The sequence below is a fragment of the Coffea eugenioides genome, chromosome 6, assembly GCF_003713205.1.
Source record: "Coffea eugenioides isolate CCC68of chromosome 6, Ceug_1.0, whole genome shotgun sequence".
NCBI classification, from domain to species: domain Eukaryota; kingdom Viridiplantae; phylum Streptophyta; class Magnoliopsida; order Gentianales; family Rubiaceae; genus Coffea; species Coffea eugenioides.
This window is the reverse complement of record NC_040040.1, coordinates 4,310,150-4,337,508: the sequence shown is the minus strand read 5'-3', so window position 1 is coordinate 4,337,508 and position 27,359 is coordinate 4,310,150. Positions and strand designations below refer to the sequence as shown.

The window sequence follows — 27,359 nt, the reverse complement described above, 5'->3', positions numbered from 1 at the left end:
TATACCATTCCAAAGTACTAGTGCACTTTGATAGTTAAGAGGCTGAATGTCATACTCTTAATGAAGTTAAATTTGGTTTCATAGTGCCTTGGTAATAAAGGCTTGAAATGTACTTCACCTATATGATCATGGGAGTGGTGCTGCTCCTAGCAAAAGTGGGGGTTTTTTTTGTAAATGATCATGAATCTAGGATGGAGCATACGGCCGGTAAAAGTGCTAAAATCATTTCGTGAACTATTCTCCGAAAAGGATATAATCTTGTGTGTGTTATTTCTATTTTAAGTTTAAAGTTATGGTTTAAGCAACATAACCACCATAACTTGTTAGAATAAGTGAAATATTTACACTAAGAGAAGGGTTTAAGTTCACAAACACCTTTCTCTATGCAAGATAATATGAGTGCTGATTTAATTTCATTACAAACTAAGTGGGAGATTGTTGGTATTAGTTTATAATGAGAAAGTTGAAGCTCATTGTCCCACATTGAAAGAGGATAGAGTGCTCATTGTCTATATATGCATCATTGTCTTGTTTCCTTAACAAACTTGTTCCAAAATATTAGTTTGGAAAAAAAGTTTGGTGGGAAAGTTATTTCAGTTTATATCTCATACACTTGAATATGAATTGAAAGATATATAAAATCTTGACAAGGTGATCCTTTTGACAGAATTAAATTACTTTTTACTTTTCATTGATAGTTCTTAGACTTTATTGTATCCTAGAGGAAATTTGTCTAACATAGAGGCAAATAACACATTAAGGAAAGTGTTTTCACGCCTCAAAATCTCTGCATTTGTCTAGTTTAGTTTTGTTATTTACATTTTCCAACAATTTTGACTCCTATTTTTGCAATAGTTTTTTACTGTTGACTTTTGACTTTTGGAGTCCACGATGCAAAATTTCTCTGGCGGCTGCTACCTTCTCGATTGCTCGCTCGATTGCGCGATAAAGTGATGAATTATCCAAAACATATTTTATTGCAGGAATAATAAGTAGTTAAGTACTTTTCCCACTTATTATGAGAAAATATAATTCCATCAATGCAGCAATTGTAGATACTACTTTGTTTCTATTTCCAACGTTCCATGTTAGTACAGTGTTCGCTTTTACCAAGGTCCTTGATGGACATTTTAGCTATGATTATTCATGTACTTAGATTGTGTTTGGATTGCATTTTCCGTCATTTTTCATGAAAAAATTACTGTAACGATTTGATATATGTAAGGAAAAAAGGTGATAGGGAAATGTGATCACGGAAAACGATAATATTTTTTGACGGAAACAAGCAATCCAAGCAAGGTAATTTTCAAAGCGTCCATAGAGAAGTATGAAATGAAGAATGAACGTGAGAAAATTGCTTGAGCCGAAAACGTTCTAGCAATGCAGAACGTTGACGTGAACTGGTTGGGATCTCTTTCTCCTCCCATTTTATTTTTGCTTTTCAAGAAGCAAAGATGATTTCTTTCTTTTCTCTTCATTCGGTTTCCTGTCGTCAGACCCCACGTTTTATTTTGGCCGAACTCAAGACACCAACCGCGATTATTTCCTGGTCAAAAATAGAATAAATCAGGTAGTTAAAAATGGAAAAAGAGATCAAAACTATTGGACGCTTACAAAACGGCCGCAGGTTAATTTCGCAGTTATTTCTCAATCATTCCCATCCATAAGTAATTTTCTGATCTATATAGACGTTGTTCTTGCGGTCAATTTTTTTCTGATCTATAAATACTCAAAAGTGCATTAATTAACCATTCAAAATCCTAAAATCTCTCGTCTGTTTTCTCTCCCATCTCCCTTTAAATACCAAACACACTGCCTATCGAATAGCATCTTATTTGTACATAAATATTGTATCTTTTTTTTGTAAAGATAGTATCAACTGTCAAAGTCCAATGGAGCTCCATAACAAGTTTCTTTGGGCTTTGCCAGTATTCATGTTATCCTTTTTAATTTCTTATAATGGTGTTGAAGCCTCCCACAATGTTTATCTTCATTATCAGTCTCTTTCCGCCATCAAAGTAGAGCAAGTGCATAGAACCGGCTACCACTTTCAACCCAAGAAGCATTGGATTAACGGTAATTTTCCTCATAATTTTTTGTGGTTTGCTACAATTTTTAACGTTCTCTCTTGGGCATCATTACAAGTTTACACACAATGCATGCAACCTCACAATGTCGATCATCTTATATATTCTGCTTTATTGATATTCACACTATTTCAAAAAAAAAAGAAAAAAGAGAGAGAACAAGCAAGAAAGCTGAAAGAGTTGACTCTCACCCTTCAAGTAATTGTTTTGGCTAACATTAGAAAATTCACATACCATTTATGCCATTGATATTATTGTTAATTTAAGGAATTTGAAAAGGTTTTAGTGGATGATGGAATAGGATAGGCAGCCAGAGTCTCAATCCAATCCAACATTCTTGGTTATGCTGTGCTGGCGTAGACATTCTGCTCCCAAAACGGTTTCCTGATATGGTCATTCATTCCAATTGCTCAATCTGATATAGGGCAGAAAAATATTAGAAAAAGCGAAAAAGAAAGTTGAGCGGAACATGTCATCCACGACGCCATTATCCACATGTTTAGGATAATCCAAATCCAGCATAAAGTACCTAATCAAGACTGCATTTACATATGTATGAATGTTTCGTAAAATACTACTGAATAATACAATCATGCACGTTTCTTGCTTTTTTTTTTTTTAACACTAAGAGAATTTCTGGGCGTGCCTAGTCCAATTGGTTTCTTCTACTAACTACTAATGGGCTGAACCCTTTGTTTACATGTCCATGCGGGACCATAAAATGACTGGAGGGCAGATCCAAATGGTGAGCACTCTCAAAAACCACGCCTTTTTAAAACCTTTCCTTTTTGATGGTTTAAAAACTAATTTTCATCTCAACGCTGATGACAGGTCCTATGTATTATAATGGCGTCTACCATCTTTTCTACCAATACAATCCCAAAGGAGCTGTATGGGGAAACATTGTCTGGGCCCATTCAGTGTCGACTGACTTGATCAACTGGACTCCATTGGAACCTGCAATCTTCCCTTCAAAACCCTTTGACAAGTACGGCTGCTGGTCAGGCTCTGCAACAGTTCTTCCAGGCAACAAGCCGGTCATCCTTTACACCGGTATCGTGGATAAGAACAATACCCAAGTCCAGAACTACGCCGTGCCAGCCAACCTCTCCGATCCATATCTGCGCAAGTGGGTCAAACCCGATAACAACCCACTGATCGTCTCCGAAGCCGGCGTGAACAAAACAGCATTCCGTGACCCAACCACAGCCTGGTTGGGCCGAGATGGGGAATGGAGAATCTTGATAGGTGGTAGACGGAAGGATACAGGAATTGCATTTTTGTACAAGAGCAGAGACTTCATGAAGTGGAAAAAGGCTGCAAATCCCATCCATCAGTCTGCTGGGACTGGCAATTGGGAATGCCCGGACTTCTACCCTGTAGCCAAATCAGGAACAAATGGGTTGGACACTTCTGTATTGGGACAAAATGTAAAGCACGTCTTGAAGGTTAGTCTTGATGCCACAAGATTTGAGTACTACACCCTTGGTAAATATTACCCCGCAGAAGATAGGTACGTTCCCGACAATACATCCCCAGATAACTGGAAGGGGCTGAGATATGATTATGGCAACTTTTATGCTTCCAAATCATTCTTTGACCCAAGCAAGAACCGGAGGATTTTGTGGGGTTGGGCTAATGAGTCTGACACCGCCAAGGACGATATCAAAAAGGGTTGGGCAGGCATTCAGGTACATATTCTAAATATTAGTGTTAGATTTTACTCCAAGAATCATTTATATATTGCTGGACTATAGGTATTCTTTTATACCCCGTCCAGTCGAGTAATACTCGTGTTGATGATCTAATGTTGTTTCATATATTTTTAACTAATTTGTCTTCAATTGATCAGTTGATTCCACGAACAATCACGCTCGATCCAAATGGGAAACAATTGCTGCAATGGCCAGTTAAGGAATTGGATACTTTGAGGCGGGCACATGTCCGTCTGAGCAATCAGCTGCTGAAGAAGGGCGACCGCGTTGAAGTTACAGGAATAACTCCTGCACAGGCCGATGTGGAAGTGACGTTCTCTTTCCGCAGCTTGGACTTGGCAGAGCCATTTGATCCAAAATGGAGAAAACTTGATGCTCAAGATGTTTGCAGCAAAAGAGGTTCGTTTGTTCAGGGCGGTCTCGGACCATTTGGTCTCGCGACGCTTGCCACTGAAGACCTGAAAGAATACACTCCTGTATTTTTCAGAATTTTCAAAGACGCTGGCAAGCATGTTGTTCTCATGTGCTCTGACGCTACGAGGTTGGCTAGATATTTTACAAGTCAACTTTCTTTAGTTGGCAAATAATTCTACTCTCTCTCTTTTTTGACTTCTCTAAAACTAATGCTTTAATTATACATTGATTGAACAACTTTCCACTCCCTTATCGCGTCTCAGGTCATCCTTAAAGAAGGAGTTGTACAGACCCTCATTTGCAGGATTTGTAGATGTGGATTTGACTGATAAAAAGCTGTCTCTTAGGAGCTTGGTATGGTTGCAGTTCTTTTTCTACCCTTTTACTATTTGCCTAGTCAGCAGGCCTCCGCCTCCTGTATATTGATTTCCTTTCCATGATGTTATGATGAATCATTCATTCGTTTGTGGATTCCTTGTTGGCGCAGATTGATCACTCAGTGGTAGAGAGCTTCGGGGCCGGAGGGAAGACCTGCATTTCATCCAGGGTTTATCCAACTAAAGCCGTCTTCGACAAGGCTCATTTGTATGCATTCAACAACGGGACTGAGGCTATTACAGTCGAGACTTTAGATGCCTGGAGCATGAAGAGTGCTAAGGTGAATTAAGATGCATGGGAGAGCTCTACAATCACCGTTTTGGAATTTTTGTTTTTGAATATTCTTTTTGGCTCTTTGACCAGAGCGAAGGATAACCTATATTAATTGTTTTTATTTTTATTTTTTTACCTTGTATTATCAGCAAAAATAAAAATTTACGATTCGGGTCCAACAATGAAGTCTATATCTTCGTTCTTTGATTTTCTAGCTTGTACAACCTTTTACATCCCGGGAAAATCTTATCAATTGCTGATCATCTACTCGCTCATAACTGGAAGAATAATTAAAGTAAAACAAAGCATGAACGCAATAAATTCTTTGAAGGGTTGATGTTCGTTTGATTCAAGGGAATTTTTAAAACTTCTAAAGGAAAGGGTGCTTGACCGTCGGATCAGAAGTTCTGAATTACGAACCAGCACATCATTTTTGCTAATGGATAAACAAGCGCTTCATTTTATTTTTTTTTAGGAGTAGCAAAAATATCTATGTGGAAAACCTGCTTACTCCATTGATTTGACAAAATCTAGTTGCATTTTTTCTTCTCAACAAAAGCAAGTAGGTCGGTGAAACATTCCGGCCCGGCACTGGTTGGCTTCGCTACCTGCATTCCATCTGTACCCGACTCAGCATATCTAACTTCTGACCTCGTAAACAGCACATGCCATTTTCCAAATCCAGCAGCAAATGTATAGCCAAATCTTTGGGATTTTGACTCCTATTTTTTTGCTATAGTTTTTGACTTTTGACTTTTGAAGTCCAAGATGCAAATTTTCTCTGGTTGGCGGCTACCTTCTCGATTGCTCGCTATGAATTATCCAAAACATCTTTTATTCCAGGAATAATAAGTAGTTAAGTACTTTTCCCACTTATTATGAAAAAATATACTTCCATCGGTGCAGCAAATGTAGATACTACTTTGTTTCTAGTTCCAATGTTCCATGTAATATTATTATAGATATTATTATTATCTGGCAAGATTCTCATAAGCTAAATTAATCCTTCCTCGGGATTAGAGAGATGGAGGTTTTTATTAGTACATTAATCATTCAAATTAAAGTATTTTAAAGGAGGAAAAAAACAACACAGTAGAGGAAAGTGAAATTGCTCAAAGAATAAAATACAAGAAAAAAAAAAACAGTGAAGATACAACAAATGTTTTTATAGGTTATAGCTGATTGCAATTTCCAAAAGTTAAAGAAAAAGTCGTTGAAACAAGGAAAGATAAAATTACTACCAAAAAGATTTTGAACAAATCAGTTAGCACGTTTCCGGTCTAATTTTCAAAGTTATCCAATAACCAATCCTATCCCTAATAAACTTCTGTTAATTCTATAAATACAGAGGATTTTAACCATTGACTACTCCAACATTTCTCTCTCTCCCTCTCTCTCTCTCTTTTTTTTTTTTGCAAAAAAAAAAATCACGTACGTCTCACGTCCTTCTTTCCTTGCGCTTGCTAAATTGCAATAGCCGGCCAATTTCTGCGACCGCCGAAAAACATATAGTTGTTGCGGATTTGTGTTGATTCTTAGACAAGTTCCAGCGCTGTTCTGCAAGTAAGGCCAATGGGGCAGTTTTGCAGTGAAAAGATTTTATGGGTTTTGGCACTAGTTTTCACTTGCGTTTTGGTTTCCATTAATGGCGTCGAAGCCTCGCACAAGGTTTATCCTGATTACCAGTCTCTTACGGCTTCAAACGTTGGGCGTCTGCACAGAACCGCTTACCACTTTCAACCCAAGCGGCATTGGATTAACGGTACGTTTTGCACTCTCCTTCCTTCCATACCTTTGTTCTCAACTGATAGATTTAATTTGAGAATTTTTTTTTGGGTCCAAAAATGTCGAAAATTTTTGGATTTTGGTTCTGAGTGATCACTAACTGCCCGCGTTTTATAGTCTTTCTATTCTCTTTCCATTCTCAACTTATTTCTAGATTCATCGTCTATGTATCTCTTGTTTTCTGCGTCCACCATTTAATCTTCGTGAAAAAAAAAATAATTAATTAGATTAAGAAATCATTTAATCAGAAAAAAAATTCATTTATATTTCATTGATATAGCATATACAAGGCTAATATATCGTCATCTTTTTGTCAAAATCTATTCTTCAAACTCTTTTCAAGAACACCTATTCATTTATTTAAAATGCCTTTTTTAAAGAAATCAATTTTACAGAGTCAGCTTTTACAAAATGGTTAATTTTTTTTTTTTTTGAGTATTCGTTTAAAAAAAATGTACAATGTTTTACATGTTTCCTCCAGATTGATGTAGAAAATCTGGGAAGCTGGTACACTAGTTATGCTCATCAGATAGGTTTAGTACTTCAAAATAGACTACATATAAGCACAAAAGATGACAGATTTTTTAATTGAAAGATAATCTGAGTTGTAAGTTAATGATGCTCTCAAAGATAGAGAACACGGCATGAGTTTCGGCAGTGGTGTGGAAAATTCGATATGATGCTTCAGAGGAAGACGTCTGGTTTATGAATTATGACCTTCTGCCGGCGGCGATCTCAATTTATAAAAGCAATTGAATGCTCCCTTCCCTTATGGATTTATTTCCATTCTGTGCATGCATGCATCAGAAAGATGGCGTAACATTTATTTATTTATTTATTTTACAGTTCCCCTTATTTTGTACATGCAACTGCAAACGTATAAACTCTTGTACTCTACTATGTATATTTTATTTACTTCAAAAAAAAAAATACTAGTAACTCTTCCCTTACTTTAAACAAAATTTGTTTTCTTCCTATAAAAACAATAATATCTTTTCTTTTTCTCCGTATTCTTCTGAGACGTTGTTGAATCATGAATGTTACGCCTGTTACAGGTTCAAAGTTTTATCCATTTCGGAATATGAGTAGAAGTATATTATTATTTCATAATCCACTCCAAGATTCTTGGCGCTTCTGACGGCTTCCACGTAGAAAATATTACCCGGCCCGAATGATGAAAATATGCTGCAATCGAATGAGCTTAAATCGCTTGAGGATAGCAATTCCTAATATGGACCCAATTATTAATATTGAAAATGCTAAATTAATTCCATGATCACCTTACGACAAAACTACGTTACCTGTGTTGGTGTTCTTTTTTGGTTGCTCGGAACTATTTTGTGAGTTTTCTTGCTTCTTTTTTTTTTTTTGCTAATAATTATCTCACCTTTTTTGCTTTGCCTTGCATGTTGCCGTGGGACTCTAAAACAAATCTTGCTGGACAGATCCGAATGGTGGGCAATGACGCTTTTAAGCTTCTTAACAGTTGATGTATTCTCATATGAAATTAGTTATTGCCTTCCTTAATTTATTTATTTACAGCGTCTAACTAATTAGTAATTACAGGACCAATGTATTACAACGGTGTTTATCATCTATTCTACCAGTACAATCCAAAAGGTGCTGTGTGGGGCAACATTGTTTGGGCCCATTCAGTATCTACTGACCTGATCAACTGGACCCCGTTAGACCCCACCATCTTCCCATCGAAACCCTTTGACAAGTACGGCTGCTGGTCCGGGTCCGCAACTGTCCTTCCGGGGAATAGGCCCGTAATCCTCTACACTGGCATAGTAGACCAGAACAATACCCAAGTCCAGAACTACGCCGTGCCAGCCAACCTCTCTGATCCGTACCTTCGAGAGTGGGTCAAGCCCGACAACAACCCCTTAATTGTTCCCCAAGCCGGAGAAAACAAAACGGCTTTCCGTGACCCAACAACCGCTTGGTTGGGCCGGGATGGCCGCTGGAGAATCCTGCTGGGCGGTAAGAGGAAGCATCGGGGAGTGGCATTTCTGTATAGGAGCAGAGACTTCTTGAGATGGACCAAGGCAAAGCATCCATTGCACACCGCTGCGGGAACTGGAAATTGGGAATGTCCTGATTTCTACCCTGTCCCAAAGCAAGGATCAAATGGGTTGGACACGTCCGTGCTGGGCCCAAATGTTAAGCACGTCTTAAAGGTTAGCCTTGACGTTACTAGGTATGAGTACTACACCCTCGGAAGTTATGACACCGATAAAGACAGGTACATTCCGGATGATACATCGCGGGATGGTTGGAACGGTTTGAGATATGATTATGGCAACTTTTATGCTTCTAAATCGTTCTTCGATCATAGCAAGAATCGGAGGATTTTGTGGGGTTGGGCCAATGAGTCGGACACTGCTTATGATGATGTGACGAAGGGATGGGCCGGCATTCAGGTACTACCCAAATTTCTAAGACTCCTCTTTTTTTTTTTTTTCAAGCAGTTTCTAAGACTCCTAATTCTGTGGTTGTCGAACGATTCCGCTGGGCATTTTTTCAGTTGATCCCGCGAGTAATTACGCTGGACCCCAATGGCAAACAACTGTTGCAGTGGCCAATTCCAGAATTGGAAAGTTTGAGGGGGGAAAATGTCCATTTAAGCGGTCAGGTGCTTAAAAAAGGCGACGTTGTTGAAGTGACGGGAATAACTGCAGCCCAGGTTCGTGCCCGGGGTAAATATACTCTTAATACTGCTGCATTTGATTTGAGCGTAAATAATGCATGGCAGAAAGAGGGAAGTATTTAGTATTTAGTGAGCGGACCATTCATATTGCAGGCCGACGTGGAAGTGACATTCTCCTTCGCCGCCTCTAGCTTGGACCTGGCAGAACAGTTTGACCCGGCGTGGAAAACGCTTGATGCTCAGGACGTCTGCGGCCGGAGAGGCTCAACCGTTGAAGGTGGGCTTGGTCCATTTGGTCTCCTGACGCTCGCCTCCGAAAACCTGGAAGAGTACACTCCCGTGTTCTTCAGAGTTTTTAAAGCCGGATACCAGCATGTGGTTCTCATGTGCTCTGATGCTCGAAGGTTTGTTTCCTTTTAGTTACAACACCATCAAATCTATTAGTAATAATATATTATTATTCGCTTCAGTTGTTGTGCTTTTCTCGTCAACATTCATTTGTTTAACCTCATTCCGTCTCGTCCTCTGCGTTTCAGTTCTTCTTTAATGGATGGGCTGTACACGCCTTCATTTGCGGGATTTGTAGATGTAGATTTGACCGATAAGAAGCTTTCCCTCAGGAGTTTGGTACGGCTGATTGATCGATCATTTTTGCTAAGACTGGCAGGTATTCTGTAGTTGAATCATTTTTGCTTATTCTTTTTTTTTTTTTTTCTGGCAGATTGATCATTCAGTTGTAGAGAGTTTTGGGGCCAGAGGGAAGACGTGCATTTCATCCAGGGTTTATCCAACCTTAGCCGTTTCCGACAAGGCTCACTTATACGTATTCAATAATGGCACTGAGGCTGTTAAAATTGAGACTTTAGATGCTTGGAGCATGAATAGGCCTAGGATGAACTAAATTTAAGTACCAACATGTTTATCTTTTTTTGCATTGGAACACGACAAGGATACCTTACCTTGTTCGCGTGGTTTGGTTTGAATTATATATTCTCGGTGACGTTTCTTATTTGCAAAAGAGGAGTATGAGTTGTTGTATTAGTGGAAAATAGTGGCAGTACTAGTCAGAAGAAAAATGGCTATTATCAAAGAAGAACACTAATTAATGGGCGAATTGATAAAGAAGCCTTTGACAAAGTGAAAACTATGCCGGTGGAAGGCACTTGGGATCCTCAGTGACATATTTTCTATGCTGAGAAGACAGTATCATATTTTCTGTGCTGATTGATCAACGAAACAGACCTTTGCTTTCTGATTCGGGTCTCCACAAATTACTTACTAATGATACTGTCTTCTCAGCACTCAAGGATAGCGCTGCGATGGGATATTTGGCTCCTGAGTACAGTCCTACTGGCCGGTTTACAGAGAAAAGTGATATTTATGCATTTGGGGTACTTTTGTTTCAAATCCTTTCTGGGTTCGAAAAGTAACCAGCACAATGCAAGCTACTGCTGACTTAGGAAAAACTCAGGACTTCATGGATAGAAATCTCCATGGAAAGTTCTCTGAACCTGAAGCCATCATCCCAGATTCTGTGCATAATTGGACTTCTTTGTTTCCAAATATTTATTATGTTATTCCTTGTCTCCACTGCCGATTGTCTCTTTTTGGCTTTGTTCAAAGCAATCACCGATGAAAGAGTTTGGAGGCAATTTTGTTTAGGTTTTCTTTTTCTTTTTCCCCAATGCAACAGATCGTGAGTGGTTATGGTATTTGAATTAGACCAGTCGGTTAATTTTGGTTCAAAGTTTTAGAGGGTAGAGAAAATTTGTGTTAAACCAAATCAATTTGAATTATTAAAAAATTAAAGTGCAAATAATAACAGGACACTTGGCGACATATTAGAGGTGGCATTGGATTGGCATAGAAAATATGTCAGCGAGGATACCAAGTGAATGGAAGGTGGGTAGACGCGACCTACAATGACATTTATACTTTGTTTAACATTCGGTTGAACTCAAACCTTGTCGTCCATATAATACACGTGAACACGAGACATTTGCCTCCATAGTGGAACGGTGCGCCCTCAATAATGTCTTTACCAAAATAGTGAATAATCACTTGCTGATTGTCACGTGCCTTCCACTAATACACGTAGTGGGTACCACACTGCAGACCGCAGGATGAATTGCCGAATGGAAAGTTTTAGCAATTAAAGTATTAAACCCACCCCCGACCGACGTTTTCATTTCTTCCACAGAATTCCCCACAACAGCACAAATCAAGTTAATTAGCAAACTACCATGGCAGCAGCTGTGACGACTACCAGCAGTGACCGAATGGAGCAGCTGAAGGAATTTGACGAGTCCAAAATGGGAGTAAAGGGTCTATCCGACTCGGGTATCTCCACCATCCCAAGTATCTTTCTACATCCCCCGGAAACCCTCTCGGACCTCAAATCTTCTACAACATCCTGCGGCACAGGAATCCCTGTCGTCGATTTATCAAACCTTCATTCTGATTTCCACAGACCAAAGATCGTAGAACAAATCCGTGAAGCCGCAAGTAGCTGGGGTTTCTTCCAAGTAGTCAACCACGGGGTCCCTGTCTCAGTACTTGACGAGACAATCGCTGCCATTAAAGCATTCCACGAGCAGCCCGGAGAAGAAAAAGCTAAGTATTATAAGCGAGATCAAGAAGGCCATGGCGTGATGTACTCGAGCAACAACGACCTGTACCGTTCGCAAGCTGCATGTTGGCATGATTCGCTACAGTTGTGGATGTCTCCTCAGCCCCCGAAAGCGGAGGACATACCGGAGGTCTGTAGGAGGCAGGTGGTGGAGTGGGACGTGCACGCAAAGAAGGTGGCTGATACAGTGATGGAGTTGTTGAGTTTAGGGTTGGGATTGGAAGCCGGCAAGTTCAAGGAGTTGACATTTTCGGATGCTAGGGCGGTTGTAGGGATTATATACCCTCCCTGTCCCCAGCCGGATCTAACCATGGGGATTACCTCGCACACGGATCCTGGTATCATCACTGTTTTGCTGCAGAATCAGGTTCCTGGCTTGCAAGTGAAGCATGGGGATGCCTGGGTTGATGTGAAGCCCTTGCCAGGAGGGCTGATAATTAACATGGGAGATTTTCTTCAGGTAAGAAAACTAGTACTGTACTACTTTTTTTTATAAAGCAAAAAAAAAAAAAAAAAAAAATTCACACAACGTTTTATTTATTTTATTTTTTTTTGTGTTTTTGGGGCGGGAGAAACGTTTTGAATTTCTATAAGCAGATTTATGCAGGTCGCTTACTGATAAACTAGGAAAGAATAGAAGTGATTAAACCCCACAAGTGTTAAACTTATTTAGAATTCATATTTTTCTGGGGAATCAAGAAATTCTTTCAAATTAATTGATAATAAGAATTTATGCACGGAAAGTCAGTAGTCAAACGTCCTGCTCGATATCCTAGTTAGTATATACTATATAGAGATGATACAGTTTAAAAGGTCACATAGTAGACACGTCAGTCATGCATACTGGGAAAACAAATGTAGTACTGGTTGATGTCCAAAACTTATCGCTTGAAAATATATTATTGTACGACAAGTTAAACAAAAAAAGATAGCTGCAGGTGATTGATGGTACAACAAATTAGCGCATGTTCTGGAGTTATTAAGCACTTGGGACATATAAATGATAGCGATATCCTTCCTACTCTACTCTTTTTCGGCACGATTTTTACCAGATAGTCTCAAATGGCGAATATAGAAGCGTGCAACACCGAGTGTTGGCAAATGCCTCCAACGAGCACCGCATCTCCATCGTTACATTTTTCAACCTGACGAAATGGAGAGAACTCGGCACATATGGACCCCTGCCGGAGTTGCTGTCGCCTGACAAACCAGCCTTGTATCGAGATTTCACCCTGCAACAGTTCTATGACAACTTTTACAGCAAAGGATTGGATAGCAAATCTCTGATTGAAAGAATTAAAATTACCACCTGCAGCTAATGCCTTGTAACCCAGTGGCGAAGGTCAAAAAAAAGGATGTGGAGACGGCGCTTCAATTTCAGGTGATATGCTGTCCGTCCAGTGCCAAAAGTCAGTCGTGTTTTAGTAATATATTCAAATACGCAGCAATTTTCCTGTAATGATTTCAAATTTCAAAGTCGTGGGATCGTGCAGGAAATCCTTTCGTTGTTATATGGATATGAATGTATGCGTGAAATTGAGGTCAAGAAATAAAGTAGTACTACTATTAATTTCGTAAAGCACTGTACGTGAATGGGCTCGATTTGCTTCTCTAATTCTACATTTTGTGATAGATTTTCTTGTAATAATCCAAGTTAAAAAAATCCCAGTTGATAATTAGTTCCGTTCAGCAATTGAACTTCTTGAATGTCAGACATTATTATCTCCTCAGTTTGGTGCCAAGTGCCAACCTTGTGGCGGCGGTAAAGGACACCAACCCGAAATGTCCCGAATGAAAAAGTCCTTTCATTTAGAATAAATGTCTTTTCAGTCAGAATAATATGGAAAGAAAAACTTTCATTCCAATATTTTCAGAGCGGGTGGAACATTTTCATCAAGGATAAGCCAAAATCTTTCGTTTCGGTGGGTTTTAGGTCGTCTTTTTCGAGGATTTTTTTCCATCAAGGATTTGGTGGGTTATAAAAGTCTAAATGATTTTGTGTTGCTTTCATGGATTTTTCCTCGTCTTCTTCCCAAACATGAGATTGTGGCTGGCCAATTGTATCTTTCCCCTTTTTCCCCCATGACTGATTTGTAGACCATCAAAGTCGACTATCTCTATCTGCGAATAATTTCACATCGAATCAACCACACGGACCCAACAATCGGGATACAAAGTTGGCATGAAAATCTTCAGAACAAGCCATACAGCTCTTGAATGTGGCACAATCTCCAAGCTTTGTATCATAAAAGGCACAGAAACATAGGACGCTTGCAAAATCTTCAGCAGAAAAGCCATCTACAAAAATCACGGACATCAAGCTTCTCCGGAAATCAATCTCCGACGGTAGATAGATTATACTATAATACAGTTGTTCACCAGAAAAGCCACTAAAAGCAAACTATACAATTTTCGATACCACTTCAAAAGACCAGCATTTTCAATACCACATTTAGTTGCAACGTGACAGCAATTAGCACAACGATAACATTTTAAAGCAAATGAACCATCTACCACCCACGAAAATCAACTGCAAGTGAATCAACTGCAAGCTGACAAAGTTAAAAGAGTGGCAATAAATGTAGGGACCTACAGAGCCCCCCTTGCCACTCTAATAGCAAACGGGGCAACAATATAAAAGTCCCATCCTTAAAAGACTAATTTCGAGTTTCTAAAAGCATCAACATCAACAAGCTAAAAAAGAAGGCAGAAGCAAGGGGAAGGCAGGGAACCCTCCCAGCAGGAAAAAGGGTACGTGGCTAGCTTCTACATCCTGCTTTACATGTTCTCGGATGCTGCTTCCTCTGGAATTCTTGGTTGAACTTCCAACACACCAAATATGAAAATCATTAGGGTTACAGTCAATGAAACAAAGGACGAAAGGACATGATCCAGAGACCTAAGGATTTAATTTGCCACCCATTTCCAGATTAATTTCTGCTTCGTGTATATTATCAAATTACAGAATGCAAAACTGAAGAACCACTAGCTGAAAATAGATTGTTACTCCTTGAACCTGACAAAAAATGAGACCTTGTGCAACAATCCCTTGATTAATGCCTTTAACCAGGAAGACAAACATTTCATTCATAAGAAAGCTCAAAGATGAATGCAATTTTACTTCAACGAAAAAAATACAATTTTATCCAACTTACCACTTGAATTTGTTCACATGGAGTAAGCTACACTCTAACAGACACTATCGAGTACGACAACAGACCACTATCAGACATCCTCTATCTCAAAATTCAGGCCACACTCACATGCACAGGGTCTAGAGACAGCAGCAAGTGCATATAGCAGTAAAAGAATGAGCCGATCAGAATTTGATACAGCGATTGGAGGGTGATGCAGCTAGAACAGTTGCACGATTCAACTCCAATGGATCCTTCCACTGTTGCATGAAATGGCAGCACATAGACAGACTGCCAAGTGTTGTGGGATGCTCGGACCATTTAGTAGGTATTTTCCACCCAGAAAGTGCTGCTGATCAAATATTACTAACAAAAACATTCAAATAATTACTGATATGTCATGCACACAAGCACATGATGATGCTAACTTGTACTTCCAAAATTGTTATCCAAGCACATGTTAATAACAGTATGTGATTTACTGAAGTTTAGCATGCACCCGTATATATAAAACTCAAGTAGGTAGCTTCTAGGTTCAACGACAAATAAAATTTCTTTTTCTGTGGGGTATATTGATTGTTTATATTTCCACTTGATGGAAAAGCAGGAAAGCTTTCCATGCGAAAAAACCTCAAAGCTTGACAAAAAATGCAACTAAGTTATAGATGCAAGTTCAGGAGTCACAATCTGAAGAAGGCCCTTTGGATTATCCACATGAACCCAGTGCCCTGATTTGGAAAGAACATGATAAGAGACTTTCCCATCAGCTTCATCAACTCTTTTGGCAGCAAGCCTTTGAATGCGCTGAATGGTGTCTTGCGTCCATCTGTCACTGTTCTCAGCCCGGACGATTGCTATCTCCATCCCTTTGGGAGGTTCGTCCAACAGAGACCAATAATCTGTTTCCCTGATGAAATTTTATTTATTCAACAATGAGTTCCACTTACAACTGGTAACTCTTTCTTCTTATTTTCCCCCTCCCGGATCGATAAATGTACAAAAAAACATATTTTCTTCTTACTTTTCAGATTATGAAATTTTTGTTCCTAGATTTTTCTTTGGCAGCGGTCAGACAGTGAGCAATAATTTTCATCCTATAATCATAACAAGCAGCAGATTAGTGTACCTATAAGAATTAAACATCTGGATTGCACCTTCAAAATTAAATGCCCATGTCTCTTGGTCTCCGGATCTCTTCAGATTGCTTCCAATCCATTCTGACAATGCCTTTGAAAACCCACGCTTCATCATGTGATCCACCAACCATCTAAGAAGATGATTCCCGACAGAATGGCACGTTAAGTAAGCATAACCCGAATAGAAGAGGGAAGACTAAGGCAAAAGAATACTGATGTGTGAGAGATAAAGCACAGAACTTCACAGCCATGCAGTTGCTTGTCTCAAAAAAAATAAATAAATAAATCTATGTAGTTGTCGAATTTGACCTGCTATAGAAATTGAAACTAAAATTGTTGTACATTTTTTTTAAAGGCTGTACCTGATAGGTTTATCGGTTCTAATGAAGAAAAGTTCAAAAGATCAGCTTTTCCAAGAAGCATGCCATAAAGCAACAATAGATTGCCTTTAACCAGGTAAAGCAGTAATAGAGTACCTTTAACCAGGTTGAGTAAAACTGAAGACACTTAAATTGTCAGCTAATCACAAAAGATACCACAGGAAATATTCACATAACATGAGCGCACAATTCCTGTCTCAACAATCTGAGACTTGGCTGGTAGTGCACAATAAAGTATGCATATAGGAAACAAAAAAATCATCAGAGGGGGAAATCGACATACTTTCGAGATGGAATTGATGAAGGTAGACATTGCAAGGTCTGCAATACTTGCTCCACTTCTCCATCACTTTCCTCAGGGTCTACTTTTCCAGGGACTGAGTCAAGTACCCATAACTGCTCTGCATCAGGAGTCTTATGCATGAGTGAACCATAAATTGTTACAGATACGAGTAAAGTACAAGTACTCAATTGACAAGTATCTGAGGTGGCAAAATTTTAAATTCAATATGAACGCTTGCATTGCAGGTATACAAGAATGAGTTGCAAAAACCTTTACAATTGATTTAATGAGGTATGGTATCCTTAAAAGCATCTTTGGGAGAGAATTAAAGCTAGTTTGTTTGCAGTAGTCACGTTGTTCATACACCTTTTACTCTTCAACACTAAAGATTGAAGTGTGCAGCAGAACATTAAAATTCGAAAAATAACCAGCCAAGATGATACCAGAAGCTCGGCAGTACTCATAAGTTATCAGAAGTTACAATAGATTCCAGTCAAGGAAATTTAAAAACCGGAGTTCTATAAAATTCGAAAAAGTAGGCAACTGAACGCACAACAAATTGCCTATCACTGGGACTGGTAAAAGGGACACTATCATTGGGCTATCAAAACGTACCTCCTACTTAATAACACATGCCAGTTCAGGCTTTCATGCACAAAAGGGACAACGATAATAGGAGCAAGTATTTCAGTAAAATGACAAGCAACTGTGGGTACAGTAACAGAGTGAAGAAAAAAGCATGCCACAACTCCCAGAGTGATTAACAACCAAAGACAGCAGACGAATTATCAATGGAACAGGATAGTAGGAAAATGACCTGCTTGAGCAAACAAGCATGTTCCCCATAATCACCACGAGCACAACTCCGAGCGAAATCCAAGGCCACCTTGCCACCCAAGGAGTGCCCTATAACCACATCAGGCCAATCCCATCCTTTTGATTTCACCAAATCAGCCAAATCTCGAGCCGCACTCCCTATAGTATGCGGTGGCGACAGTCCTGTTATCTCGGCCGACTTCCCGTGATTCCTCAAATCCACCATCACCATCCTCCATCCTATCTCAAATTCAAAAAACACCCCAAAGACAAAAGGGGAAAATAATTAGCTCAGATCACATGGTTGTAATGCAATGTCCGATAGACATTTGTAATGTACCTGAAAGAGAGGAAGCGAGGGAACGGGAGAAGGAGCGCCAGTTGCGACCGGAGCCTAAGAGGCCGTGAAGTATGAAAGCTGTATAAGTGTAGGGCTTGTCTGGGGAGGATAAAACTTCTTCGAAAGCTAGGGTTTCGAGGGTCCTACTGGACTGGTGAAGGATCGGATTGGGGCACGGCAAGATTAGGAACCGGTTCAGGAGTTTTGAACCGGGCTTGGTTACTAGAGATAGAGTTCTAGACATTGATGGGGCTTAGAGCTGGTGGGGCGTTGTTGAATAGGAAAATTAAAGAAGATGGGAACTAAGAATGGAGACAGTATCGTGGTGGAAGTTTGGAAGGGACGAGAAGAGAAGACGAGAGACCGAGACCCCAGAGGATATGGAAGAGGGGTACCGTCAAGACGATGTCGTTTCAGTGCCCCATCTCTGAATATCAAAGAGTACTAGTGCAAAAATGTTGACAGCTGTGGGATTTGAACCCACGCCCTTCCGGACCAGAGCCTAAATCTGGCGCCTTAGACCACTCGGCCAAACTGTCTATTTGTGTCGATGTTCTAAAGAAATTTTAGGATATTACAGTACACAGACGCCATGGCTCAAATCGCTCTAATATGCAGTTGCGAACCCTGTGATGCGCACCAAAAGTGTATCTAAATAATAAAACTGTGTTGATTGCACTTTATCATTTTTATTTCTTGGATGATAAATTATAGTACATTTTTTTCATCTTCAACTAGTTTGGATAACGGCTTACTTTTCATTTTATTCCCAGTTGTTTTTTTTTTCTTTTTTCTGTGGCCAAATGCTAAGCTTGGAAAAGACAGCTTCTGAAGAAGCATATACTTATACGCCAGTCTCTTTTCTTCCTAGAAATCAAATTCCGAGGTGCAAATGCATACAACTAAATTCTTTATTTAAGCCTTTCCCCAAATATTTGCAAGCGAATGGGCAGTAAACAGGGGAACTGAAGCATAGTTGACAATGCCTAGTATCTCCCACACAAAATGTCATGCAGAAGAACAGGACCGTCGCCTTTCTAAGATATACAGTAATAAATCGTGTATTTTTTAACTTTTCAAAATGGGACAAATTAACCAACTCGAGCATTGTATATTGATGTGGCGTTTGTCCAGAAAGTAATCAATACGTCGGCATTTTGATCAACTTTCAAATTCCCATTTCCAGAGGACCTGTGGTTGAACTTCATCTTCCATTTCAACTTTTGATATCATGCAAGTCCGTTTGCTCAGAGGACTGCCCTTAATCGAAGGGATCTATTCGAGGGTCATGTTCACTTGCCATGGCCATCCCAGTGCAAAGGCATGTCGGGCACATCACCTATCAAAGAGACAAGGAGTCAGCAAAAATGGCAGATAGATTTTAAGGAGCTGGAAATCAACTGAAAGCATGCAATCAGCATTCAGTGTAAAAAAAAAAAAAAAAAAATTTCAACATTCTGCGGTGCCAAGTCTAATTTCCAACAGAATAAGCAGCATGATCTGATGCCAAAAAACACAAGAACAGAATAAGCAGCATGATCTGATGCCAAAAAACACAAGATAGGTCATAGTCTTTTTTAGCTAGGTAAATTTCCCTTTGAGAGAGGTGTGTTGAATATTCACCAGATGTTCACAAATTATGCAATTAACAAGTCACATACCTTTCCTGAGCCTGAGCAATTTTGACACCTCTGAGTAGTTGGTCCATGCAATTGGCGGATGGAATCACTGCTAGTCAAGATGGGTTCGAATTTTAAGCACGTGCCACTAGCAGAACAACGGGCGCATGCCAAGTATCCTTTTGACATTACAGTGCAGACAGAGAAGTAATGGCTAACAACGATCAGATATCGAAAATAAAATTAATTGCAGAACAATATAACTGTAACATAGCATAGCATTCAAATACATTTTGCAAACCAAAGTAACAAAAAGCAAATGAACAGTTGTAATTCAATTAGAGATATCTTAGCATATTTCATTACACCAAATTAGAATGTTTTCAATTGACATTAACCTGGAAATCTGATTAGAAAAAGAAACCATGGCTTCTCTAAGCCTTAGCGGTTAATAAAGAGCTATTTACGAAAAAGAAAATATTCATTTAACAAGATACCAGGTCTTGGGTGGAAGGGGGAGTTTTTGAAAGGCCAGAAAGAAGCCTTCACAAGTTTTTGTGCTTACCACTTCCATGGCAATACTTGCATCTTTTCTTCTCTTGTTGCTCAACATTGTTCACTTCTATTAACATCAAAGCAGAAATAACCCCCACTGCGCCTCCTGAAAAGGATGCCACTATTGGATCGACCTGACTGAATATACAAGGAGAAGATTGTTCAAAAACATCCACCAAATGAACTGTATATGGCAGAGCAACTGCCAACCAAAGAATGCTGCTAAAATAATGTACAGAGATATTATTAAGAAACTTTCGATTCCTGACATATAATTTTTGTATTATTTATACCTTAATTGCATAGGCAAATGCAAAGTGTGGATGAAATCTTCATATGACGTGCCACCCAAACCTAATTTCAGCTCCAACTGCCATGTGAAACTGCTCCATAAGTCGCAAAACAATAATGTAGTACTATGCAAGTAGCACAGGTGAATTCGTCGAATCATTCAGGTCTTAGAATACAGTTGACTTCCACTTTTTTTATAATCTCTATCCACTGTACATGCATGCATCAACTTTTTGTTCATATTATACCTTCCCAGCAGGAAAATTGGTTGCAATCTTACATCCAAAACTAACAACTTCATCTTAAGCTCTCTAATATTGTGAATCTGTCCTGTTTCTGAGATGGACAAGAACAATATGCAGCGTAATTGTAGAACTACCTTCAAGAAAATAGACAATTGTACTTTCAAACTAATTCTTACAAGCCATCATACACGAGCACAATTAGTTTGATCAGTCTGATCAAATACACCTGAAATGGTGTATAAATCTATATTAGACAATCAGACCTGTGCAGTTTTTAGATTATGTCTAACTTCAAGTAAATCCAGTAGAAAGCACATCAAGCAAGAGGTCATTCTTATTGCTTTCAGATATTAGACCTTTTTTTCATAAGAACGAACCAAAAGCAAGACAGATAATACAAATGGTATAAGTTTTGCACAATAGCAACAGCATATACAGTAGTTTGTGGATGAGAAGGCTCACAGTTGGTGCAATAAGCCCCCCAAAGACAATTATTCCAGATACAAACGAAAAACTTGTTAGATAGAGCTGCTTCAGCGTCTTTGGCGTCTACATCAAAGGAAAAAGATGTATTCCTAAGTTAGTATTGGACAGCATGACAAAGAAGAGAAAAACAACAATCTAGGACTCAATCAAGAAGAATGATATAGAACAAGAAAATAGTAGACAAAATCTCTTTAAAGTGCATCTACGTCCATCATGACCTGGTTATAGAGGCTAATGCCATAATGCACATGTCAAATCATGCATTGAGCTACTTGTGACTAAAGTTGCAATTGTGAAGATATAGAGAGGATTAATTACAATAGCTCACAAAAATGTAGAGTTAGTAGAAACGAGTACATATCTGTTTCTGTTATACAGCTAAGGATTATCAGCAGGGATTATATGCTTCATCAAATTTCAACCTAGACATATATTGACTAAAGCTGATATTCCTTTCCCGACATAAAAAGCTTCAATCCTGTTTGCCTAAGCATAAATGCGTTGAGTTTCATCCCTCAGGGAATTCATACTTCAAAAGCACAGATAAATTTCAGAGAATCACCACATGAGGGAGAAAAGGAATTGATGAGGGGATATCAGGCATCTCATTTTCCTGTTCACCCGTCCCATCAGAAACTTTTATGCTCTTTATGTGTTGTTGTACTCTTAACCTCCGTACCTACATGTATGAGAAAAAGCTTAGCAGATCATTTCCTACAAACATCGAATGATTAAAATTTGCAAATTGTACTAGAGAATATACTATTCCCTTTCTGAAAGCAAGGAGAAAACAAACCTCCTCCATGAGGAGAAAGATTTTATTGCGCCTGCTCCTAATGTTCTCTTGTATCTCCTGCAGCTGCATTTGTACAAAATCCTCAACTGTTTCTGGCCCTTCTATAATGCAGAAACTGCTGTGAATATGAAGAAAACATTTTAATAATCTGAGAAAAGTTGAATATATACAGAGCCAGCAATATTGACCAATACAACCAGGAGGCAGTCTCACTCTTCTTTAAAAATAAAGGTCTTTGCGAGACAAAACAGCAATTAGCACCCGTCCCCAAAGAAACGTTATTATATACGAAGAAAAGTTTATCTAAATCGGTATGAAATTACAGCTTCCAAATCCTACAATCCAAACATGAATAAAAAGACATCCATAATATTCAGAAATCATACCCTCACCCAAAGAAGCCCATACAAAAAATGGTATAGAAAGTTGAGAAATTGGAGACATCAACCTTGGGATATTCTCCCGGGAAGGCATAGAATTGGGATCATCTGTAGAGGAACATACTATTCTTTGAGGTGTCGAAGACTTGTTGAGCAAAGCTCCGCCTTGGGGACTTGCAACTCTGGAAGAGCTCAAGAAACTAAGGTTCTTGGAGAAATTAACATGTGAAGGATGCAGTGATGGCACCAAAGAGTATAGACACGAAGAAGAACCCATAATCTTCCCCAAGCCACTCTACAATGATTTTCCTGATTTCATTTACAACAAATTAATAATGCCTGACACAGAAGAAGATTGCGCAAGAGGAAAGGGAATTAGGGATGAAGGGTGTGGGGCTTTGTCTGTACGCAGAGGAGTGTGGGTATGGCATCTCAGAGGAATCCAGATGGAGACGACAGGAATCCATCCAGTATGTTGCTACAGAAGCCGGCAAGTCACCCAAACCTGTTTGACCACACGAATGGAGTTGCAAGTTACAAGCTTTTCATTTTTGGTTATGCACAGGTGGCCAGCCCAAAACTTTCAGGGTGGCTTCAGATGGCAGAGTAAGGCCCGCTCCAGCCCCGCATAGTACATCTATAAATTTAACCTGCGCCCTGCATAGTTAGTACATCTGCATCATATTTATCTATAAATTTTATATACAATTCACGGGTATATTATGTACACAAATAAGTAAAATATGTACAAATATGTACAATATGTATATGTGTACATAGATAAGTAAATATATGTTCTTCAATGCTTATTATATATGTTGCTTATTATATAAGTTATCCATTTTTTTTCAAATAGTTTGTAATCTTAACGTAATTTCCTCATATTGTGTTTCAAACTTTCAATATCTTATTTCATTTGTTCACATGAAAATACATACTTCCAATAAATCAATTTTGTGAAACATAAAGCCAATGTAAGATTGATAGGAATCCAGGGTAGGGGTAAAGCTTAAATGAGCCAGCATTGGGACCAGAATTAAATTATTTAAGCGGGGCCAGGGGATGAGGATTAAATATAAATATGATGAATGCCGTCATCTTTTTAGAATTAATCTTTCTTACACTGGCTGACGGAGTTGGTTGAATAGCACATCATCTGAATTTAAATTTAAACATCAAATTTTACTTATTTGGCATGTATCTAAACCCGCTAGTGTATATATTATCAGTGTATAAAAAAATTTATCCATTTTTTTATCTGTTTAATATAATAAAGAGTTTGACGTTTAAAAAAAAAAAAGCGTCATTATTTGTTATTTTAAAAATTAATGAACACTACATTACCTTCAAAAAAAACTTTCTAATTAATTTTTTATTCTGTCTTTTTTGTTATTTACTTTCTTCTAAAAGACGCACCCACTAGTCTAAACAGGGCTTTGGCCATCCAAATGATTAATGATGGCGACGAGGATGGTCAATACTACTTCATTCCTGCTTTTACACCCATATACAAAATATTACGGATATTATCTTGTTTGAATCAAACACAAAGTATTCACTCAAAACGATGGGAGTTACTATATGTGCTCGGCATTCTTATTCTCTCTTTTGTTAGTCTATTTCAAATTTCCTCTTAGTAAAATTTATTTATTAATGATGTACGAGCCTTTAAATTTAAGGGCACCGAGATAGCACCTTGGCAAAGACACTACTATTTCCCAACTGTTAAAAGTGGAAGGGACCTCAGACCATTGCGTCTCCTCATTCGGCTTTCATAGTCATTTACACCATCCAATCCGAGTGAGAACTTATCGGCGGCCATTAATACCATTTACGAAAAGAAATAGACTATTAGAAATTGATGAAGGATGATAATACAGTATATCTCTTTGCACCTCATCTCCCTTCACTCCAGCCCCACAAGTCGGTTCTTGTGAAGCTAAGGAAGACAGAGGATTATGTCAACTAGCATGTACACATGAAGGTTAACGTAGAATTGCATTGACTAGAGTCTTTAACATGAAAACATAAATCTGGAAAGCAAGTATGAAGATGGCGCAATGTAACAAGGTACATTCCTTCTACCAATGCGGTAATGCATAGCTATTTAGTCTGGCATATAGTAATATCCATTCAGAGGTAATTGTAAATTTGTAATCTATCTAAACAGCATTAGTTAAAGTTTATACTCTGGCAATTTCCACTGATTTTTGAAGAGCTGCTAGAAGGCTTCTCATGATTCTTGGCTCTCCAGGAGGTGACTGAGCTTTCAAGGGTCCATTCCTTATGGCCCGAAAAATTGGACCTGAACTGTCAGTGGCTGGAAAAACTAAGCAATCTATGTAGACTAGTACTTCGGTTTTCCCGTCTCCAATGGTAATAAAGCCAAGTCTAGCTCCACCTGCAATTTTGTCAACCTGCACATAAATTGCATAAATAAGAACTAAGCCATTCATAGACGGACGCCGCCTCCCATAAAGTTTCACAATCACCCTCCTGTTTCAATATGACCAAGGATATATCAAATAACTTTTAGGACAACATTAGCCCATTCAAAATCAGTATCCAAGAATAACAGCAGTGTAGCCTGTTATATATGTGCCAGCTACCAGTCTAATGTTCACAACATCATAACACAAGATTTTGCCCCAGTAGGTAAGGAATTTCCCATGATCATCAAGGTCATGCACTTTACACTACCCTGCCCCTCTTGCCATCCAAACCATAACATTTTTGCTGAATTGCCAATGCTTAAGAGTAGGTTACTAGCCTTGCCCAGCAATGCTTATGAGAGTTGTCTTCTGCTGTGCATCTCCTGAGCATTGGCAGAGGTCAAGTTTGGCCTTTGAAGCTAGGATAAAAGCCTTTTACGAACACCGCTCAGTTCTGACTCAGATTATACAATTAAAGAAGGATACGGCAGGAACAGGTAGTCATGTAAATCAAGAATTTTGTTTTGCTTCTGGTAGCAACCTAGATGATACTCTTGAAATAAGAGAGGGGAAGCCTAAAGGATTCGCATTTGGTACTTTTGGACAAGTCAAGCGAATATATACTGCTTTGTTAGCATAGTTTCAGTATGATTCACTTAAAACAGCATGTAAGAATGATACATTGACCAAAAATCAATAAGCATGAACCTTAAGAGGTACTGGTAGTGGTAAATTGGCACCTTGGCAGAGACTGTTCCCCCACTGTCAAGTCCAAGCACGAGAAACAATTGGTCAATAACAAGTTCAAGATGCATATTAATGATAAAGAGGCATTCGGGGTCAACACTGCAGTGAAAGAAAAGTATTATGTGATGACATTAGAATAAAAGAGAAAAGGTTCTGACAAAGATAATGAAGCAAATAAGCAGGTACAACGGCAAACTTGTATCTGTTTGACTTGTGAGGATCGTTTCAGTGATACAATAAGACAAATTTGTGCTGAGGTGCAACTTAGATGAATCGAGATGGTCTTGCTTAGCGGCCGAAAAGGAAAGTTTGAGCAGAAAATGAGAATGCCTGGAACACAAGTTCATTCCCCATACCATTTGTCAATTTATCTATACCTTATATACAATTGGAAGGTAAAACACACCTAGCTTAGTGTTTGTGTGTTGGGAATTTACTATAACACACTAAAAGCCCAGTGACGCCCAATGAAAATTAAGCATTCTAAGCTGCACTACTATTGTCAAGTTTATTGGTGTTTCCGTTCATGATCAACATAATTATTGTCTAATTGCTGGATCCTTTATCACAGCTCAATGCAAAGTTCCTACCAGCATGGTAGTATGTCTACATCTTTATCCAATTTATTGATCTCAATTGGAGAAAAAGTTGTATTTGATAAATTCCAAGATTTTGGCATGCCTGCATCAATAACTTACATGGGTACCATCGAAACAAAACAACAAATCATAGTTAACTCTTATTGGCGTTTCATAGGGCTCAACTAGACGAGGATAGACCGCAAAAACACAAGTTTCGATCGGTAAGAGGTGTAATCCAACCATTCAAGTCAATCACCTGGTTATTAATTAAAAGGTGCGACCAATTTATCAAATTAACAAGCACTCATCGTACTCATCTTGTTGTCCGAGATAAAGCCTAAAACAGCACGAAAAGGACTCCCCATTAAGTTTAAGCAAGAAAATCCAGTTTTGTAGCTTCAAGACGATGCCTTTTACTCAGAAGGAGATACCAAATTTCAAGAAAAGCCACAACGTAGTGTGTCGAGACACTTAGGAAACTTACACAAAGTTAAAAAGAGTCCAAAAACATCAAGACATCCGTATGCATTTACCTGAAAAAGCAAGGTTTCGAATTTTGCAAGGTCAGTATCTAATGGGAGCTTCATGGTTCCTAACGACACGCCGTCCTCGTAATCATTGGCGGATGATATGGCGTCGTTTCCCGTGGTTGCCTTCAAGGCCTTACGCAGAGTCCTTTTGCTTGAAAATGAACGAGCGTGGATTAATAGATTATATTTGTCCCGGGAGCCAATTGCTGGTGGAGGACACAGAATTGATTGGCGGAACAGACATTTTGTCGCGTGAAAAGCTTGCGTTAAGGGAAAGAGATGTCTACCAGTTACACTTGCGTTACTAACCATGGCTTCTGGGGAGGTGGGTTTGGGCCAGAGGAGAATCAGGACTCAGTAGTCAGGAGACAGATAGGAAGCGCTTACATATACCATCGAAAATACAAGGCCTGGAATTGGATAGGATGTGCTCCTCAGTGGTTTATTTTTCTTACATTCTATTTGATTCTATTATTGTTACCACTCACAGGCATGTTAAATTTATTATCTTTTTCAAGTGAGAGAGCTAGAATTCGACATGTCTCATTTACACTTTCTTCTCGGACCCCTCATTTACACTTCCTTCAGGAACCCATTTTTCCTGCAGGTATGTTCATTACTTGTTTGTTAGCAAGAGGAATGTGTACATTCAATCTAGTACTCTTTTTTTTTCC

At 38.9% G+C, this 27,359-nt stretch overlaps 6 protein-coding genes and 1 non-coding gene across 13 annotated transcripts; 3 read left to right on the top strand and 4 right to left on the bottom strand.

Moving 5' to 3' along the window:
- Positions 1-191: 191 nt before the first annotated feature.
- Positions 192-4,883, top strand: LOC113776412 (beta-fructofuranosidase, insoluble isoenzyme 1-like). Of its 3 annotated transcripts, XM_027321560.1 has the most exons (7): positions 192-215; positions 1,911-2,076; positions 2,824-2,832; positions 2,919-3,778; positions 3,940-4,343; positions 4,480-4,570; positions 4,704-4,883. In XM_027321560.1, the coding sequence occupies exons 1-7, from the start codon at positions 192-194 to the stop codon at positions 4,881-4,883; spliced, it is 1,734 nt and encodes a 577-aa protein (XP_027177361.1). The 3 variants fall into 3 exon arrangements, with proteins under 3 accessions (XP_027177361.1, XP_027177360.1, XP_027177362.1); XM_027321559.1 differs by lacking the exon at positions 192-215 and having other exon boundaries at positions 1,893-2,076; XM_027321561.1 differs by lacking the exons at positions 192-215; positions 2,824-2,832 and having other exon boundaries at positions 1,917-2,076.
- Positions 4,884-6,440: 1,557 nt separating this feature from the next.
- On the top strand, positions 6,441-10,295 carry LOC113776413 (beta-fructofuranosidase, insoluble isoenzyme 1-like). The gene is made up of 7 exons (XM_027321562.1): positions 6,441-6,629; positions 8,098-8,106; positions 8,219-9,078; positions 9,183-9,341; positions 9,459-9,709; positions 9,842-9,932; positions 10,027-10,295. Exons 3-7 carry the CDS (start codon positions 8,224-8,226, stop codon positions 10,204-10,206), a joined length of 1,536 nt encoding a protein of 511 aa, XP_027177363.1. The 5' UTR covers positions 6,441-6,629; positions 8,098-8,106; positions 8,219-8,223; the 3' UTR covers positions 10,207-10,295.
- Positions 10,296-11,518: 1,223 nt separating this feature from the next.
- Positions 11,519-13,572, top strand: LOC113775479 (1-aminocyclopropane-1-carboxylate oxidase homolog 4-like). The gene is made up of 2 exons (XM_027320380.1): positions 11,519-12,394; positions 12,987-13,572. The coding sequence occupies exons 1-2, from the start codon at positions 11,549-11,551 to the stop codon at positions 13,251-13,253; spliced, it is 1,113 nt and encodes a 370-aa protein (XP_027176181.1). The 5' UTR covers positions 11,519-11,548; the 3' UTR covers positions 13,254-13,572.
- Positions 13,573-14,325: 753 nt separating this feature from the next.
- Positions 14,326-18,407, bottom strand: LOC113776068 (protein ABHD11). The gene is made up of 5 exons (XM_027321137.1): positions 18,024-18,407; positions 17,685-17,923; positions 16,868-16,980; positions 16,195-16,335; positions 14,326-15,975 (listed from the first exon to the last, which is right to left on the bottom strand). Exons 1-5 carry the CDS (start codon positions 18,265-18,267, stop codon positions 15,723-15,725), a joined length of 990 nt encoding a protein of 329 aa, XP_027176938.1. The 5' UTR covers positions 18,268-18,407; the 3' UTR covers positions 14,326-15,722.
- Positions 18,408-18,482: 75 nt separating this feature from the next.
- On the bottom strand, positions 18,483-18,562 carry TRNAL-UAG. Its single transcript has one exon. It is a non-coding gene; the product is annotated as a tRNA-Leu (tRNA).
- A 354-nt stretch (positions 18,563-18,916) lies between these two features.
- On the bottom strand, positions 18,917-22,944 carry LOC113775550 (protein ORANGE-LIKE, chloroplastic). 3 transcript variants are annotated; one of them, XM_027320483.1, is made up of 8 exons: positions 22,464-22,944; positions 22,016-22,133; positions 21,782-21,898; positions 21,196-21,282; positions 20,491-20,567; positions 20,208-20,335; positions 19,685-19,751; positions 18,917-19,362 (listed from the first exon to the last, which is right to left on the bottom strand). In XM_027320483.1, the coding sequence occupies exons 1-8, from the start codon at positions 22,670-22,672 to the stop codon at positions 19,359-19,361; spliced, it is 807 nt and encodes a 268-aa protein (XP_027176284.1). In that variant the 5' UTR covers positions 22,673-22,944; the 3' UTR covers positions 18,917-19,358. The 3 variants fall into 3 exon arrangements, with proteins under 3 accessions (XP_027176284.1, XP_027176283.1, XP_027176282.1); XM_027320482.1 differs by having other exon boundaries at positions 19,685-19,821; positions 22,016-22,130; positions 22,464-22,936; XM_027320481.1 differs by having other exon boundaries at positions 19,685-19,821; positions 22,464-22,935.
- A 1,424-nt stretch (positions 22,945-24,368) lies between these two features.
- LOC113775699 lies at positions 24,369-27,117 on the bottom strand. 3 transcript variants are annotated; one of them, XM_027320681.1, is made up of 3 exons: positions 26,689-27,110; positions 25,536-25,589; positions 24,369-24,812 (listed from the first exon to the last, which is right to left on the bottom strand). In XM_027320681.1, the coding sequence occupies exons 1-3, from the start codon at positions 26,995-26,997 to the stop codon at positions 24,579-24,581; spliced, it is 597 nt and encodes a 198-aa protein (XP_027176482.1). In that variant the 5' UTR covers positions 26,998-27,110; the 3' UTR covers positions 24,369-24,578. The 3 variants fall into 3 exon arrangements, with proteins under 3 accessions (XP_027176482.1, XP_027176483.1, XP_027176484.1); XM_027320683.1 differs by having other exon boundaries at positions 24,727-24,812; positions 25,568-25,589; positions 26,689-27,117; XM_027320682.1 differs by lacking the exon at positions 25,536-25,589 and having other exon boundaries at positions 26,689-27,112.
- Between the last annotated feature and the right edge of the window lie 242 nt (positions 27,118-27,359).

Excerpts from the sequence above, each read along its gene's own strand:
- LOC113776412 (XM_027321560.1), top strand. The coding sequence starts at position 192 with ATGGAGCATACGGCCGGTAAAAGT. Across the intron at positions 3,779-3,939 it reads AGGGTTGGGCAGGCATTCAG|TTGATTCCACGAACAATCAC; the intron begins GTACATATTCTA and ends TCAATTGATCAG. Across the intron at positions 4,571-4,703 it reads AGCTGTCTCTTAGGAGCTTG|ATTGATCACTCAGTGGTAGA; the intron begins GTATGGTTGCAG and ends TTGTTGGCGCAG.
- LOC113776413 (XM_027321562.1), top strand. The coding sequence starts at position 8,224 with ATGTATTACAACGGTGTTTATCATCTATTCTACCAGTACAATCCAAAA. Across the intron at positions 9,342-9,458 it reads CGGGAATAACTGCAGCCCAG|GCCGACGTGGAAGTGACATT; the intron begins GTTCGTGCCCGG and ends TTCATATTGCAG. Across the intron at positions 9,933-10,026 it reads AGCTTTCCCTCAGGAGTTTG|ATTGATCATTCAGTTGTAGA; the intron begins GTACGGCTGATT and ends TTTTTCTGGCAG.
- LOC113775479 (XM_027320380.1), top strand. The coding sequence starts at position 11,549 with ATGGCAGCAGCTGTGACGACTACCAGCAGTGACCGAATGGAGCAGCTG. Across the intron at positions 12,395-12,986 it reads ACATGGGAGATTTTCTTCAG|ATAGTCTCAAATGGCGAATA; the intron begins GTAAGAAAACTA and ends GATTTTTACCAG.
- LOC113776068 (XM_027321137.1), bottom strand. The coding sequence starts at position 18,267 with ATGTCTAGAACTCTATCTCTAGTAACCAAGCCCGGTTCAAAACTCCTG. Across the intron at positions 17,924-18,023 it reads CCTCGCTTCCTCTCTTTCAG|GATGGAGGATGGTGATGGTG; the intron begins GTACATTACAAA and ends AATTTGAGATAG. Across the intron at positions 16,981-17,684 it reads ATGCTTGTTTGCTCAAGCAG|TTATGGGTACTTGACTCAGT; the intron begins GTCATTTTCCTA and ends GATGCAGAGCAG.
- LOC113775550 (XM_027320481.1), bottom strand. The coding sequence starts at position 22,672 with ATGGGTTCTTCTTCGTGTCTATACTCTTTGGTGCCATCACTGCATCCT. Across the intron at positions 22,134-22,463 it reads TCCCGGGAGAATATCCCAAG|CAGTTTCTGCATTATAGAAG; the intron begins GTTGATGTCTCC and ends TCATATTCACAG. Across the intron at positions 19,822-20,207 it reads CAAGTATTGCCATGGAAGTG|GATACTTGGCATGCGCCCGT; the intron begins GTAAGCACAAAA and ends TAATGTCAAAAG.
- LOC113775699 (XM_027320681.1), bottom strand. The coding sequence starts at position 26,997 with ATGGTTAGTAACGCAAGTGTAACTGGTAGACATCTCTTTCCCTTAACG. Across the intron at positions 25,590-26,688 it reads TCGAAACCTTGCTTTTTCAG|TGGGGGAACAGTCTCTGCCA; the intron begins GTAAATGCATAC and ends TGGACTTGACAG. Across the intron at positions 24,813-25,535 it reads CACTACCAGTACCTCTTAAG|GTTGACAAAATTGCAGGTGG; the intron begins GTTCATGCTTAT and ends ATTTATGTGCAG.